The sequence below is a fragment of the Uloborus diversus genome, chromosome 10, assembly GCF_026930045.1.
Source record: "Uloborus diversus isolate 005 chromosome 10, Udiv.v.3.1, whole genome shotgun sequence".
In the NCBI taxonomy this organism is placed as follows: Eukaryota; Metazoa; Arthropoda; class Arachnida; order Araneae; family Uloboridae; genus Uloborus; species Uloborus diversus.
The window spans coordinates 119,792,629-119,808,082 of record NC_072740.1 but is presented as its reverse complement, the minus strand read 5'-3'; the positions used below and the strand labels follow the sequence as shown (position 1 = coordinate 119,808,082).

Here is a 15,454-nt window from a genome sequence, read left to right as displayed (position 1 = left end):
AAATTTGTGTTCCAAGGACGTAGACATCCTTTGAAACTAGGACCCTTTCAGAATAAAATATAGTTCCTAAAATTAAAAGGATGAAAATCTTTTTGAATATTTTAACAGAACTGAATGTTGCATTGTTTGCTTGTTTGACCTTGAATTTATATTACTTATTTGAAATATATCATTTCAGTGGTCATATTAATGAATTCTACACCACACAAAGCGTTTGACTTTTTGCACTCTTATTTTCGAATTTCAGAGTATTTGACCAGAGTACATCAGTGGCAACTCTGGATAACACCAAAAGGATATTGATTTGACCAAGAATTCTTATCCCTGACACATAGAAAGCATATTATGAGCTGACAAAGTCAATAAATTGTCAATTCAAATAACTGAAAAATATAGTTAAGACTAAGATAGGAAATTTAAAGCCTTGGTCAGACAGCTTCATAACATTGTCAATTAATTGTTGTGTAACCAACATTTCATTCCAGAAACTTCGGACAAATGGTTATCAACTCAAATTGCTCTACAATGGAAGTTTTTGTCCTGATTCTGTTTTTACCAGTTAGATGAAGACTTATCAATTCAAACCTGATATTATAATTCACAATATGTAATGAGAATAAACTGAAACAGAATTAATGGTTATGATTTGTTTGTTGATGGGTCGTCTATAGAAATCAACTTTTCTGTCTCAGGACTTGGCTTTGACTGTGACTTTTCAGGATTAGTTGATGTTAACAATGTATTCTGATGATGTGCAAGGACTGGTGGCATCATAATACTGACACTTTTACTTTTTTCAGGTAATTTTGATTCATCTGCAGTCGAAGGCCAGGGAACTTGCTCAACTTTACTAAGTCTTTCACTCAAAGCTCTTAATGCAATTTGCCTATTTAAGAGGAAAATAACAAATTAGAGAAACTATTTTCAATGCAAATGAAAGTCAAGTCATTAAAAAGAAGGACTTTCTAATAAACAAATGCAAAACAGTTTTTTGTTTGCATGTCTTAATTTTGGAAAATATAAACATACATTTGATAGTGAATCACAAATGAAACATTTGCAGATCCTCTCAAAAAAAAGTAACATTTTTCATAATCTTACTAAACTTGAAGAATAAAAAAGAGAAAGAAAATTTTGGAATATGAAGAAAAAGAGTTAATAAAGATTGGTGACATCAACCAGAAATTTCAGTCGGGGTTTGTAAAGCCCTGCTAAGAAGATCTTTTTGCATCCTTGATAGGTTTTAGAATTTTCAAGAGATAATTCCAAATCATGTTAAGGATGTAGCTAAAAAAGATTGCACACATCAAGCATAGGCATAGCTAGATAATGTAAACGCACACGTACATGCTGTGCGTGGATACATTTTCTGCTGTGCAGGTACATTTGTTGCAAATATGTACTTCACTCAAACATTTCAAATGAATATCAATATTAAACAATGGTTATCTTGAAAATCTGTAGATAAATTAATGAAATTAATCTCTTGCTTTCATGTATACATGATTGAAAGCACAATAAGCATTGAAACTTTACTGAACATTACTGAAACTTTTACGTACCCGCTAAATATACATGCATAAGTGTGATCAGAGATCTATAACCAGGGGTGCCAAAAGCGGGGGGGGGGGGGGGGGGGGCTTTAAAAATAGTGTAATAAAATTTAAATATATTAGTTTGAAATTTTTTTTGATAAAAAAAAAGAATTAACTATTATGTAAGTTAAATTCCTTTTAAACAAAGGAAGAACTACAAAGCACCAAAAATTTTTATCTCATGTTGATGTCTTATGAGTGCCTGCAGGGAGGGGGGGGGGTGCACTTTCCACTATGATTTAAAAAAAAAATAAAATGAAGCTAATTAAGAAGAGACTTACTACAAAATACTTTAAAAACTACGAAATACATCACACTTTACATTAATCTCACTTTCTTGTCCATGAGCACCGGCAGGGGGCTGGAAAGGGGTGCACTTTCACTCCCTATCATTTAAAACTAAAATTCAATTATTTAAAAACAATATCTACTTAACACTTTTTTTAATTTAAAAAAATCATCCAATGTTATTTTTTTAAACTATATTAAATTTTAAATCTAGTTACTTTAAATTATTTGAATGTCGGCAGAAGGTGCAAAGTGGTACACTTTCACTTCTTAGTTTTTAAAAATAAAATTTAATTAATTAAACAGAGACAAACTACAAAACAGTTCAAAAGCAACAAAATACGTCAAGAAAATTAATAATCTCATTTTTATGGCCGCGTGTTATAAGGGTTGCACTTTCATTCCCAAGCTTTAAGAATTAAACCTTCCTTAATTAAAAATTAAAAAAAAAAAAACAATATTTAATATTTGTTTAATGTAATTTTTAAAAAATAAAACAATCATGAACTTTAAATAAGAGAAATTAAATGCATTTTAACTAAAGGACAAACAACAAAAATATTGTGATCAGAGAAATTTACTTACAAATTCAACTTTTTTCAACAAAAATTAAAAATTCATCAAAGAGTTGGCATGAAAATATAGTTTTGATGATAAAAATAAATAAATAAAACATTTTTCAAAAATAAAACAAAAAAAAAGTGAAAGTCAACTAGCAAAAACCTTTTTTTTTTTTTTGACGATTTTCGTGGGGGGGAAATCCCCCCTCCCCCAGGTATAATTCTACCGGCACCCAAACACTTAACAAAAAGCAGTTTTAAAAACATTTCCTGATTTTGAAACTGTAAAAACTGCTAAAATAATCAAGAGCAAAATATTAGCAGTACTGTTTTCCAGAATGGAAAATGTCATTTTCAACTAGAGATGAAAACAGTCGAGGAAAAAAACAGAAAATGTCCGAAAAAAAAACGTATTTTTCCCAAGGAGTTTATTTCTACTCCGGAAAAATTGAAAAAATGAGTTTTTCTACTTTTCAGGAAGTTTTAATTGAAATTTTCAGCAAAAAGTGATTAGAAATTTCTTATACTTAAATTCTGATGCAATTTCCTCACCACACCTCAGCCTTGTATGTTAAAATACTGTCTAACTTTGAAAATGCAAGTTGTTGTATGATAATATAATTTGTATATAGATCAAAAAACATTTAATACTTTTTGAAAAAAAAAACTAAACCAATATTCTTAGTGAAGAATTTATTTTCCTTCTTCATAAAATAAACAAGCATAACTTTAAACACAAAACTATGTTTCTGCTGACTGCATGAATCAAGTGTACAGGGTGCAGCAAAAAAAACCCGGTCAAGCAATTTTCCATGTAACTCTATTAAAAATAAATAAATTAAGAAAACACAAAAAATAATAATAAGAGAAGACCTTTAGCAACCAATAAATTAATTGGTTTCAAACTGGCTGCCTTTTGAAGTAATACAGAGGTGCAACTGCTAATTGAAATTTTCATTCAAAGGTCGCAAGTCCTTTAATCAATCCAATTTCCTATAAAGCAATTGGTTTAGAGAGTCCACACTTATGTGTAGTTTAGGGTAGACCTTTGACTCTAAAACATGCCATACAGTGTAATAAATGGAATTGAGATCTAGCCAGTAGAGCGTCCACTCTGAAGATATCATGCCAAAAACAATGTGCCTTGCACCATTCTTGTCTTTTTGGCAGTATGAACTAGTGTGGCGTCAAATTGAAATGTCCAGTTACTGTGCTGAAGTGCTCTTATTTCCACAGAAGTACAGCTTCTAAAATGTCCTTCTGGCACTTTTTGATTCATTTTATGGCCCTTATCCACGAAAAATCAGAGATTTTTTTTGTTGTTGTTTGTGATGATTCCCTCACAGACAAAGCCTGGCTTCCAATTTTGGCGATGTTTAACATTTTCTAAGGTGCTTGGAGTGAATCCTATTGTTCTGGGGGTTATGAGCAGGTTGAACGATAAATCAGTGAAAGGTATCTCTTCCAGCGTGGGCTTGGGCTCATCTCAAACTTTTCTGGCATCTTTGAAGTCATACGAATGCCTGAACTTTTGGGAACTTGTAAAACTTCTGTTGGGCTGGAACTGTTTTTGCCCTTAGCCGCACTTTTTGGTTAAAAATTCCCATCTTACAAACAACTCCGTGGAAACCCAAGGATTTCATTGAACTTGCTTTTGGATGACCTAACGATTAACTGAAATATTCACTGTTCATTTTTGTACACTTTCCGGACATTGACTATCATTTCCAAGCCATTTGAAGCGGCATACCGCATCAAATACTGTTTGCCGAGGTACAACAAGCAAACGAACTCTTGTTCTAGTTAGTTAAACAACTTTAAAATAGCAGGCTTTTTGCTTAAAATTGTAAGAAAACTGAAAAACAGTACATAAACTAGGAGATGTATTGTAAATCATTTTCTAATAAAGTGAGAAACAAAAATAAATAAGACACTTATTAAAATTAAATTACTTTACTTCGAATCGATTATTCTGGTTGGTTGGTTGATTAAGTTTTAATGGTGCAAGAGCCCGTGTGGGCTATACTGCACCAAACGATTCTTTATTTCATAGTATTAATTTTTCATTCAAGTTCATAAAGTTAGGAAATGATAAAAGTAAACCTATTTAAAAGTAAAAGGTATAGAACTTCAAATGGTTTAAAATATAAAGTTGTTAAAAACAAGTAAACATATAGAAAAAATAAATAAAACTATATCTTGACAAAAAAAATATTTGAAAATAGGAAAAGGACAAAAATCACCTGATGACGGTACAAACACTAAATTAAAAGGGAGAAACCAATCTCCTGGAGGATGGAGTATAAATTGTGACGATTATGAAATCTTTCTCTAAGGTTTTTTTTTTTGCTGCACGTTGTATACTGCCGTGCTAAGCACAAAAGTGGAATCTGCAGTTGGGCTCAAGCTGAAATATTGTGTTTTAAAGTTTAGCTCTTAAAAAAAAAAATAGTTCCAGATCAAATGATCCTAAAACATTTTATTTATTAAGTAAAATACGAAATAGAGAAACACTTAAATATAATAACTCAGTTTTGTTCAAAAGTGCAGGTATGACTACTTTTTACTACTGTGTTTAGCACGGCCGTATGAATAAACTGAAACTTCAGTTTAAGTTTTGGTTCAGCTTTAGAAACCATTACGCGGGTTTGGGGTTTCTGTTGGAAAGAAAAACTAATTTAGTTTTGATTTGGACTTAGACTGGATTGGAAAAAATCAAAACTCAATAGCTTTCATTTTCAGACAGTAATGTTACATTGTAAGGAAGGGAAATCATGCTTTTTTTTTTCAAACAATATTAATCATTTTTGAAAGTCAAAAATTACAATTATTATTTCAAGTTTCAAAAGCAATCTAAAATAGAAAATGTAATTGTTTTGATTAGACACACATTACCCAATATTATCGGTTGAATGACGACTTGACTTATTTCTAGTGTTTGACCAAGAAAGCTCTCAGTTATAAGTAAAAAGTTTTTTTTTTTCTAATTAAACTTACCTTTATGTGTATTTCTGTCAAGCAGAAAAAGAAGATGTGTGCATTGCATATAATTTTTAATGCTTAACCCTTTATATGTTCCAAAAAATACAGAGCTATTAAGAAACGCTATTTTTTTTCATTAAAAAAATCAATTTTTCCATTTTTTAAAAAATTTTCCCGAAAAAAAAAAAGTAAAAAAACGGTTTTTTCCACAATTTCAAAATTTCCGGAAATTTTACATCTCTATTTTCAATAATACTTGTTTCTGTAATTCCAAACAATATTCATAAAGAGCAACCGTACTAAGCAAAGCCAAAGAGAACAACACTTAAATTCACAATCTGCGGTTTGTTTATGTAGCTATTACGTGATGGTCTACTCAAGCGCCATTTGGCGATGAATTGAATCCATTGTATGAGTTTTTGCTTTTTCTTGAATTTCTTTTTAAAATTAGGTGGAGATTGAAAAATGATCTTTTAATCTCATTTTTTATTTGCCTTGTGGCCTGGTCAGTGGCACCCACTAATTTTGCCCTTTACTGTCTCACTTGCATATTCTAGAGACATCAGCAGAGCTGCAACACAGTTCAGCTGCCAAAAATAGGGTACAGATGTGATATACCCCCTCCTTCACGTTCGCCCTAAAATTCGTTACTAGGGAAAAACTCGCGTTATAGTCATTTCGCGTAAGTCGAATCGCCTTGTAGCGGGAGTCAACTGTACAGTCAAACCTCGTTATCGCGATACCCGGATTTCACGACACTCCGTATGTCACGTCATTTTTTCAAAGTTCTGAACTTATGCCATATAGTTTCAATGTTAAGTGGCTCCTGATTTTACGACAGTTCTTTTCGGGCAGCTTCGATTATGACGATGCTTCGAGCTGCACAGACTGGATCAATATTTCTTTGCAACCGAAAAATGTTCAGTAAAATAATGAAGACATCTGGAAATGTTTGTTGTAGGAACTTCGGACTCTGACTAGAGATTTAACTGGGCATGACACCTCGAGAATGGTGGGGGGTGAGTAGATAAGTTCTAAAAGGTACAGGTTTCAGACTTTGACAAGAGGGACAACAGAAAGGAATTCAAAGCAGGTGGCTTGCAATACTGGACGAAGAAAACAGCAAGAGAAGAGAAAGACCATAGCTACGTTAAGCTGTAGGTGGTCACAACAAGCTTCTCCCATGAGAGAAAAAGAGATAAAGGGCTCCTCATTAGATTGAAAAGGGAAACACAACTCTTAAAGTGGATAAAAGGATTAAAAAAGGGAAAGATGAGGCTTAGCCGTCAAAATCCAATCAAATTGCGGACAAAAGTGAAAACAATTTTGAATTGGTTTCTTTCTTGCTGGTAATTTCGTGGAAGAAGGAGTGTGACAAATGTTCTTCAAAAATTTATCAAACATTTTATTGGAAGTATTGTAGAATTGAAAAAAAAAGAAAAGAAAAAAAATGAATGTTCCTTTTTTTTTGAATAATTTTTGTTATATTCACCAATAATTCAAAATTACATTAGTTAAATCTATTTAAAAAAATAAACAGTACAGTCGATGCTCATTATAACGACCACACATTATAAAGACCATCCCATTATAACGACAAGTGGTAAAAGTCCCAAATTTGTTCCTATGAACTCTACGTTAATTTGCCTTCGTTTATGACGACCGTTCTGTATCGTGTAATCCAATACAACGACCGAATTCAGCGGACGCTATTTCTGGTGTTCTTTCCAATAAAACAAATTTGTAGCTTGAATTAACTTTGTTTTTTGTTTACAAACATCTGCCTGACATTTTCAATGTCAAATCCAACTTTGAGAGGGGATGGGGGGGGGGATTACCATTCACCAAAGCTAGCACAGAAAAAATAATGGTAGGAAAAATCGAGAAATTTCCAGCTTCCTAAAAAAAGGGAGTTGACAGATGTGTTGCTAGGTTGGTGTTTGAATCTAGTGGTTTTTAAGATTTGGGGGTTCTCGAGAGACTTTTAAATGTTTCTTTGAAAAGCAAGAAAAACACAATTTATCACCTATATCTGAAACGGAAAATAATGTTTTGTAAAAATCACGTCTGCTAAAAAGGCAAACATCTGTTTCTGGTTTTATCTTCAGAAATTGTTGTGGTAGTAGTAGTAGTAGCAGATCTGAAAGTGTGTAACATTTTCCTCCCTATATTTTTTGCTTGAAAATTTGTTTAATATTCTGTCATAGTATTTTGCACACGATTTTCCTAAAAATTCCTATGATAAAAATAATTTGGGCATTTAACTGGAATGTTTGAAAAAATACCCTTTTTTTTTGGAACAACCGGGCGTGCATGATGACTGTGTATATATTTTTTAAATTATACCTCTTATAATGACCACTCGTTATAAAGACCTTTTTCTCTGGAACAGAGATGGTCGTTATATCGAGCGTCGACTGTATTAATTTATTCATTAAATCTAATTTTATGATTTACTAATGTTAAATCATGAATTTTTTAAACTATTCCTGTTATGACGTCGTTCCAGCTATGACGACACTTTGTTGCCGGTCCCAAAGGTGTCGTGATAACGAGGTTCGACTGTACTTCCTTTTTTGTAAAAGAAAGTAAAAATGGCTAAAATGTCGAGAATTTACGCCTCACAGATCAGAGTTAGCAAGTATGCATGATCATAAAAATTCTTGTAAAGCTGAAACAAAATTTGAGCAACAAAAGAAATTCCTACCTTCTACGTTCAGCATCATGAGGCTCTGTTCCTGGTATGGTAACAGATATAGACGAAGATGATGCAAGGTTATATTTTCTTAAAGGCTTTTTACATAGCCTGATATAAACAAGAAATTCAAACACTGCATTCCCAAGCACTATTAATGGAGGCTGGATTACATTAGGGAAAAAACTGAAAACAAATAATGATCTAATTAAATTTTTTTTTCTTAACATTCTTTATGCAAAATATATATTATAGTACACATAAATTAAAAATACTACAAATGATCCGAGCAAATAATATTAAAGAAATCTTTCAGTTTAAAAAAAAAGTCATATATTTTTTATACAATACACCGTTTATACGTTTCTCTTTTATACCTTTTTTTAATTGGTCCCTGCAAAGTCTAATACACATTAACCTATACCTATTATATGTTTTTTCTTTTATACGCCTTTTTCACACAGTCCCTTCGAAAACGTATAAACGGTGCTTCACTGTATTTCTAATTTTTATATATTATCACATATAAAAATTAAATACTACAAAAAAATACACATTATTAAATATTTATTAATTTTGCCAGATTCTAATAATCATGAACAAAATGCAAAATATAATAAAAATTCTCCTATATTTTGGCACATCCTGTGGCAGCACCTACCCTTTTTTTTTTTTTTTTTTAATTTTGCCTGTGTCATTCAGTTGCCCAGCAAATAAAAGCACAACACACCTGACTGACCTGCTATTTGAGGATAGACGTACAAAAACAAGCCTCTATAAAAGTGCAGTAAATAACTATCCATAAAATTGGGGGAAATATTAAATGATCACTTATGTTTTTAGCAAGACCCATTCTCAATTTTACTTTAATTATTTTATAAAAATAAGAATCTCATTTTTCTTTCAGGCATTCATTACATTTTTCAGCAACACCTCTCTTTATTTTGTCACTAAAAATTTTTTTTTTAACTTGATATAAAAGAAAAAAGTATATACACTTTACAAAGTAACCCTCCTATTGATTATAGCCCCCCCCCCTTTTTTGTGAAAACACAATTTGTTTTACAATCCCAAATATACCCCCTTCCCCTCCCCCACCTGAAAAAATTTTCATATAATCTTCATTTGTCACTCATTCAAAAAAAAAAAAATTTGAATATTTTCTGCTCTACTTGACAAGCATTTTTAGATGTTTAGTTATCCTCTTCATGTGCAAGTTTTCTTTTCAAAAGAAAAAAAAAGAAAACATTGATTTAAACAAAAGAAAAGAACAATCTTGGGGAGGGAAAAAAATGGTTTCGGCGTAAAAAAGAAAGTTATACGGTTGAACTGCTTTTTTTATTTATTTTGGAAGGTGCATTTTTGTTCTGACTTATGAAAATGAACAATCTTCAACACAACGTCATTTTGAAAATGTGACGACATTTTGGAAATGCATTGTTTAAAAAGCAGCGTGAAACTTAGCAATAACCATAGGCGTCTATAAGCAAAATTTTAAGGGTTGAAGGCTCAGATATTTTCCCCGTGATTTAGCCGGATATTTTCCGTACGGAAACAGATTTCAGTACAGATTAGAGTTATTAAAACTCGACATTTTCAATGACTTATTCATTAATGTCTGGAGAAGAAATATTTTTACATTTTTGCAAAGAAAAACATACTAAAACAAAGAAGTTATAATTTCTGGGGGGGGGGGTGAAGCCCCCATTTGCCACCCCACCCCCCCATTACAGGCTCCCATGGCAATAACCATTTTTAAAGGAAAAATTAAGTAATTTAAAGAGTTGAGGATTAGAAATGTATTGATTACTAAATCGAGTAAGAGGTTTGTCTGTTTTTAAGTCGTGAATTTTGTAAAGCGCAGTTTTCAAAACTACGATTTTCATAACGAATTTGCAGTTTTGATTAAGATTTTTGCTTCTATTCTGAAGCAAGAACAATAAGATTTGGCTCTCCTCTGATATGCCCCCCTCTTGGCGAGATTTTAATTTTTCGCTCGATACGAAAATCGCCAATAAGGCGATAACTTGGCAACCCTGGTTTTGCAACTTGAACGCTGGAAAGTAGTTTTTCGAAGTTTGTCTTTTTGCACGTGTATGTGTGGTAGGAGGTAGGTGCTCATATGTTTCGCTCTTAGGGAGATTTTAAGTTGAATACTCTAAAATAAAGTTTCAATTCAAACTTTATTTTAGAGTATTCTTTTTCTTGTTGTTTTTTAATGTTAATTTAGTTGAATTTTCTATTTTAATTATGAGTTCGGTTTGTGATGTTGTCCAAATGTATCAATTGAAATTTTTGAATGAATCTTCTTTTTCTTTTTCGTCAGGTCGTCCAACGTTTGGACGTACCGGAGTCCTAAATAGATTTTTTATATTTAAACTAATTGAAAATAAAGAGGTTTTTTTAGAATTTTTAAGGGAAATTGGTTTACTTAAGAATGAAATGTTATGTTCTAGATGTAATTCTGTTATGAAAATTAAAAAAACTAAAAAATGTTCAGATGGGTTAATTTTTTTTTGTAGAAAGGTTATTGGGGGTGTTGTTTGTGGAAAAGAAGCAACGATCAGGAGTGGGTCATGGTTTAGTTCTAGCAAGTTGAAAATAGAGGAGATTTTTTTGATAACATATGAGATTTTAATTGGGACCAAAACTGCTGATATTGAAAGTCAATATTTTTTTTCATCACAAACTTTAGCCGATTGGCGAAATTATATTAAAGAAGAAATATTAAATTACATTGAATTAAAATCCGAACAAATAGGGGGGGTTGGGAAAGTTATTGAAGTTGATGAATCTAAATTTGGGAAAAGAAAATATAATCGGGGACATGCAGTTGAGGGACAATGGGTTTTTGGGGGGGTTGAACGGGGTTCGGGGAAAACTTTTTTGGTTGCTGTTGGGGATAGGGGTAGGGAAACTCTATTTTTGGCAATTAAGCAGTGGATACTACCAGGCACGACGGTGCACTCCGATTGTTGGAGGGCATATGATACATTGGGGGAGGAGGGGTATGAGCATTTAACAGTCAACCATAAACTTAATTTTGTAGATCCAGAAACTAAATGTCACACTAACACAATTGAATCCACATGGAGACACGTTAAAAGTACTCTACCAACATATAATAGATTAGGGGATTTTAAATTTTATTTAGCTTATTATTTATACAAAAAAAATTGTGAATACAAAAATGAGGATTTGTTTGTAAAGTTTTTGGAAATAATTCGCGAAATTAATTGGGTGGAGTACAAAATACAAGTAAAATAAGGTTGTTTTTTTTGGAATTTTTTTTGTCTAAACAAACATAATTTAAATATTTTTGTAAAGTAATGATAATAAAAAATGGGATAATTTCCCTAAGAGCGGAACATATGTGCACTGCCTCACGTGAGGAAGTAAAAGAAAAGTAAAAAAGGTAAGTGAACATATTTTGAATTATTGTGTTTTTAGTGTGTTTCTGGTAGTTTGTATTTTGGTCTGGTTGGCATTTTTGTAGCACAAAAATGGTGTTAATTTCACATAAAATCTGTGACTTTATTGTATACTGAACGGAGGAGATCTGTGACTTATATCCGACTGTGATGTATATTAAAAGTCGGAGGGATAACTGGCGAGCCCGAGGTCTCATAGTACTTTCGTAATGAGACCGAGGCAGGGCCGAGGTCTCATTACGAAAGTACTATGAGACCGAGGGCTCGTATCCCGGAGAAACAACGGAAAAAAATTAATGCATTAATTTCATTAAATAATTAATGACATAATTTGAATTTTTCCTGTTGGCGCTAAAAAAGCATCGCTAAGAACGATGTATGACATATGACGTCATACATAGTTTTCTTGGCGACGCTTTTTTGGCGCCAACAGGAAAAAGTCGCCAAGAGGGGGGTATATCAGATTTGTTCCTAAGATTTTGCTGCTTTTATTGTAACCTTATTAGTTTCAGTACATGCAAAATTTTCAAGCCAGATATATTATAGGGGTTTTGTCAACTTAAGGTGCAAACAACATTTCTTTTGAAACGAGCTGATGTGTGCATCACATGACTTCCTTTTACTCCAATTTAATGTCATTTTCTCATTCTTGGCAGTTTTAATATGATTCAATACTTTATTCTCTAAATATCACCAATAGTGGCCAAATTGAAACCAGATTTTAAAAAATAAATAAATAAATAAATAAACGCCAAATTTGTCGCCAAGTTGGCGACCAAAAGACTGGCGATACATCGCCAATTGTCCGCCAAATTATAACACCACTTGAGTTTACATTGAAATTAACAATGATTTCCCCCTGTAAAGGGACAAAAGACCCCCTTTGGAGCATACGAATGCAACCAAAAAGGAAGGTGCACAACTAGACTCCACTAAGAGTCTACGTACCAAATTTCAACTTTCTAGGACATTCCGTTCTTGAGTTATGCGACATACATACACACATACGCACACGTACATAAAGACGACACAAGAAAACTCATTGTAATTAACTCGGGGATCGTCAAAATGGATATTTCGAGTGTCTGTATGTTCCTAGGCACATATCCACCTGTGGTCGGGTTGAAAAAAAACTCAACATTCATTCTGGTGTGAGCTAAATGGAAATTAAGGCCGATTTTTGGGTGAAAATTTTTTCACGAATACAATACTTCCTTTTTTGTAAAAGGAAGTAAAAAATGGCGCACCCGTCCAATTTATTACTAGAGAATTATGACAGGATTTTATTACTTCATTTCTCACTCTTCTTTAAAAAAAAATAATATTAACTATTATTTACTTATTTTCTTTCTGTTCTCTTAAATCAATTATACTAAAAACAAATACTACTCTGTTGAACATTTACTTCCAATAAAGAAGTTTTGCCACTCCATTAATCAGTACAGTATTGAACCATAAATTTGGATTGCTCAAGACCTTTCCCAATTTCGGAAATTTTCAGATTCCGACTCAAAAAATAGTGAAACCCTCTTGTTGTGCAGTATTTGTCTTTGTAATGTTTTTCCGCGTTTCACTAATGTCTGTGCTAAATCTTTTATTCTTTGATCAATCTGAATGCAAGTATACTTCATTATGGTAAAACAAAAGTTGGAGAAAATTTGGAGCTACGTATAGTCTGAGGTTGTTGCTTTTTATTATTATGCAATGAGCCGTTCGATAAAAAAAGTAACTAATATTTTACTGCAAATAATTTTGCACTTTTGTTCAAGAGGGTTTGCATTGCATACCGATGAAAAGCAAAAAAGAATTATCATTCACCGAAAGTGGATGTTAAAAGATTGCTGCACAGTTACAGCAAAACGCTTATTTAAGCATAACATTCTGCTTCGAAAAATTTAAAAAAAAACTGAACTGTTTTCAACAAGAAATTACCGAACGTTAACAATTTTAAACTTTTAAAACAGGAAAAAAAGGTGGATATTTTTTCTGGGAGGGGGGGGGGCTCCAATATTTAAGTAAACAGTTCCGGATTTTGGGTACTACGGATTTCAGAATTCCGATATCGGGGTATCATATTGTATATCTTTTGATATATCCAGGATAGGTGACAGAGGTGAGAATTAGCAGTCGCCACTCATGTCATTTATACTGACCACAAGAAAAGTTGAAAACTTGCTAACCCCTTTGCCAATTGTGCCTTACTTTTGGTGCGGAGAAATCGACTGCGCATGGCAAACACTGGAAAGACGTTTTTTCGAGAAAAACATTTATTTGTAATGAATTTCTAAAAATAATCGCTTCATTAAAACAAGATTTTTTTTAATTATCTTAATAGGTTTTGTAACGGGGCCGAACATTGTTCGCTATAACGGATATTTCCTCGTATCAGTATTTGTTGTAATGGGATTTCACTGCATGTAAAAGGACTAAAATAAAATATATCCAAAGTGACGTAGCCAAAAAAAATTTCAGAGGGATATTTGATTAAATTTTACAGGGGATATATTTTTTTCCTTTCGTATGGTCAAATAAAGGAACATTTCTGAGTTTCAGAGGGGGGGAGGATATATTCATAAACCTCCCTAAATACACCTTTTTATACCTATATAGTTTCTTTAAAAAATTTCAAGTTACCCCACTGTTTATCAGTATTATTTGAAAGAAATAATGTTCAAGAAATCTATATAAACACATAAGGACATAAGATTGAAAGCAGTAATTAGTAGAGTGAGGCTAAATTGACGGTGCAAATGGAATTAAATTCAAAGAAATACAAACCTAGCAAAGGTAAAGCCATCAGCCATGTCACCAACAGTTCCATTACTATGATGCTGGTAAAATCTTAAATAAATCCACGCTGATAGCAATCCGGTTGAAAACATCACTGGATATGTACCTCTAATGACATTGAGTGACCACAAAATTAAACTTAGTAACAAAACACAGAGGGGAACATTTCTGTTTCTTAACTTACCACATGGTAATGACAGAAGTATATGATCAGGCATGATCTGTTTAACAGCCACAGATACTGCAGCACAGTACCCGGCTAAACCATGAATATGTACTGAAAACAAGTAGCGCGGATCTGATGTAATGGTAAATATGACTATGTAGATCAGAACTGATAAGAAAGCTACAGATGTATTGACCAGAGCAAAGAACGTTAGCATTTCCATAGCTCCCCATAACGGTTCTAAAAGCTTTCCACAAAGTCCAACCGTAATGACATCAGTCAATAACAACCATAATCTCGTTTCTAAAAAGCAATGAGTAAATGCAGTCCACACCCAGAAGTTAGGGGGAATTATAAACCCTGGAGTAACACAGAGAATTCGCACAGCAGTGTCACTAAATGACAAAAAATAACAGAATATATTGATCACGCAGATGAATTTAACAACCACACTACTGTTCTTTAAGGCAGCTCCCAACTGCTGTTGCAAATACTGTAAGTTTCTTTTGATCATTGAAAGCGAAACAACAATTTTAGGAGCCATGTTGTTTATTGAAGTTAATAATGATGCCACCACGAAGCACTATTCTTACAATCTTGCAAAGAAACTCGCTAATTCCATTTCACTTCATTTTGATAAATATTTCAGAAATACAAGAAGAAAGTAAAAAGCTATCTGCAACAACTTTTATTTTTATATCTGCTACCATTTTACTTGTCTTTGCCTCTATGATCGCTCTCATTTTCCTTTACAAAATTGGTGGTGCAATGGGCCCCGCGGCTGGGGGGGGGGGGGGCGTTAGGCGGCGTTCGGAAACAATCCACCGGTTACACCGCGTTGGAATTTCTCTGGGGAGATTGGTGGAACAGCTGTGTTTCCAAACGCTCGTGGTTGAAGGGCGGTAGTTATTCTAGATCAGCAGCAAACGACGCTCCAATCAAAACGT

At 32.9% G+C, this 15,454-nt stretch overlaps 1 protein-coding gene across 1 annotated transcript; it reads right to left on the bottom strand.

Moving 5' to 3' along the window:
- Positions 1-639: 639 nt before the first annotated feature.
- Positions 640-15,051, bottom strand: LOC129231147 (transmembrane protein 115-like). Its single transcript, XM_054865395.1, has 3 exons — positions 14,330-15,051; positions 8,133-8,306; positions 640-886 (listed from the first exon to the last, which is right to left on the bottom strand). Exons 1-3 carry the CDS (start codon positions 15,049-15,051, stop codon positions 640-642), a joined length of 1,143 nt encoding a protein of 380 aa, XP_054721370.1.
- Between the last annotated feature and the right edge of the window lie 403 nt (positions 15,052-15,454).

Coding starts and splice junctions, on each gene's coding strand:
- LOC129231147 (XM_054865395.1), bottom strand. CDS start 15,051: ATGGCTCCTAAAATTGTTGTTTCGCTTTCAATGATCAAAAGAAACTTA. Junction 8,307..14,329: donor GATGGCTTTACCTTTGCTAG/GTTTGTATTTCT, acceptor ATTTGTTTTCAG/TTTTTTCCCTAATGTAATCC. Junction 887..8,132: donor CATGATGCTGAACGTAGAAG/GTAGGAATTTCT, acceptor CCTCTTAAATAG/GCAAATTGCATTAAGAGCTT.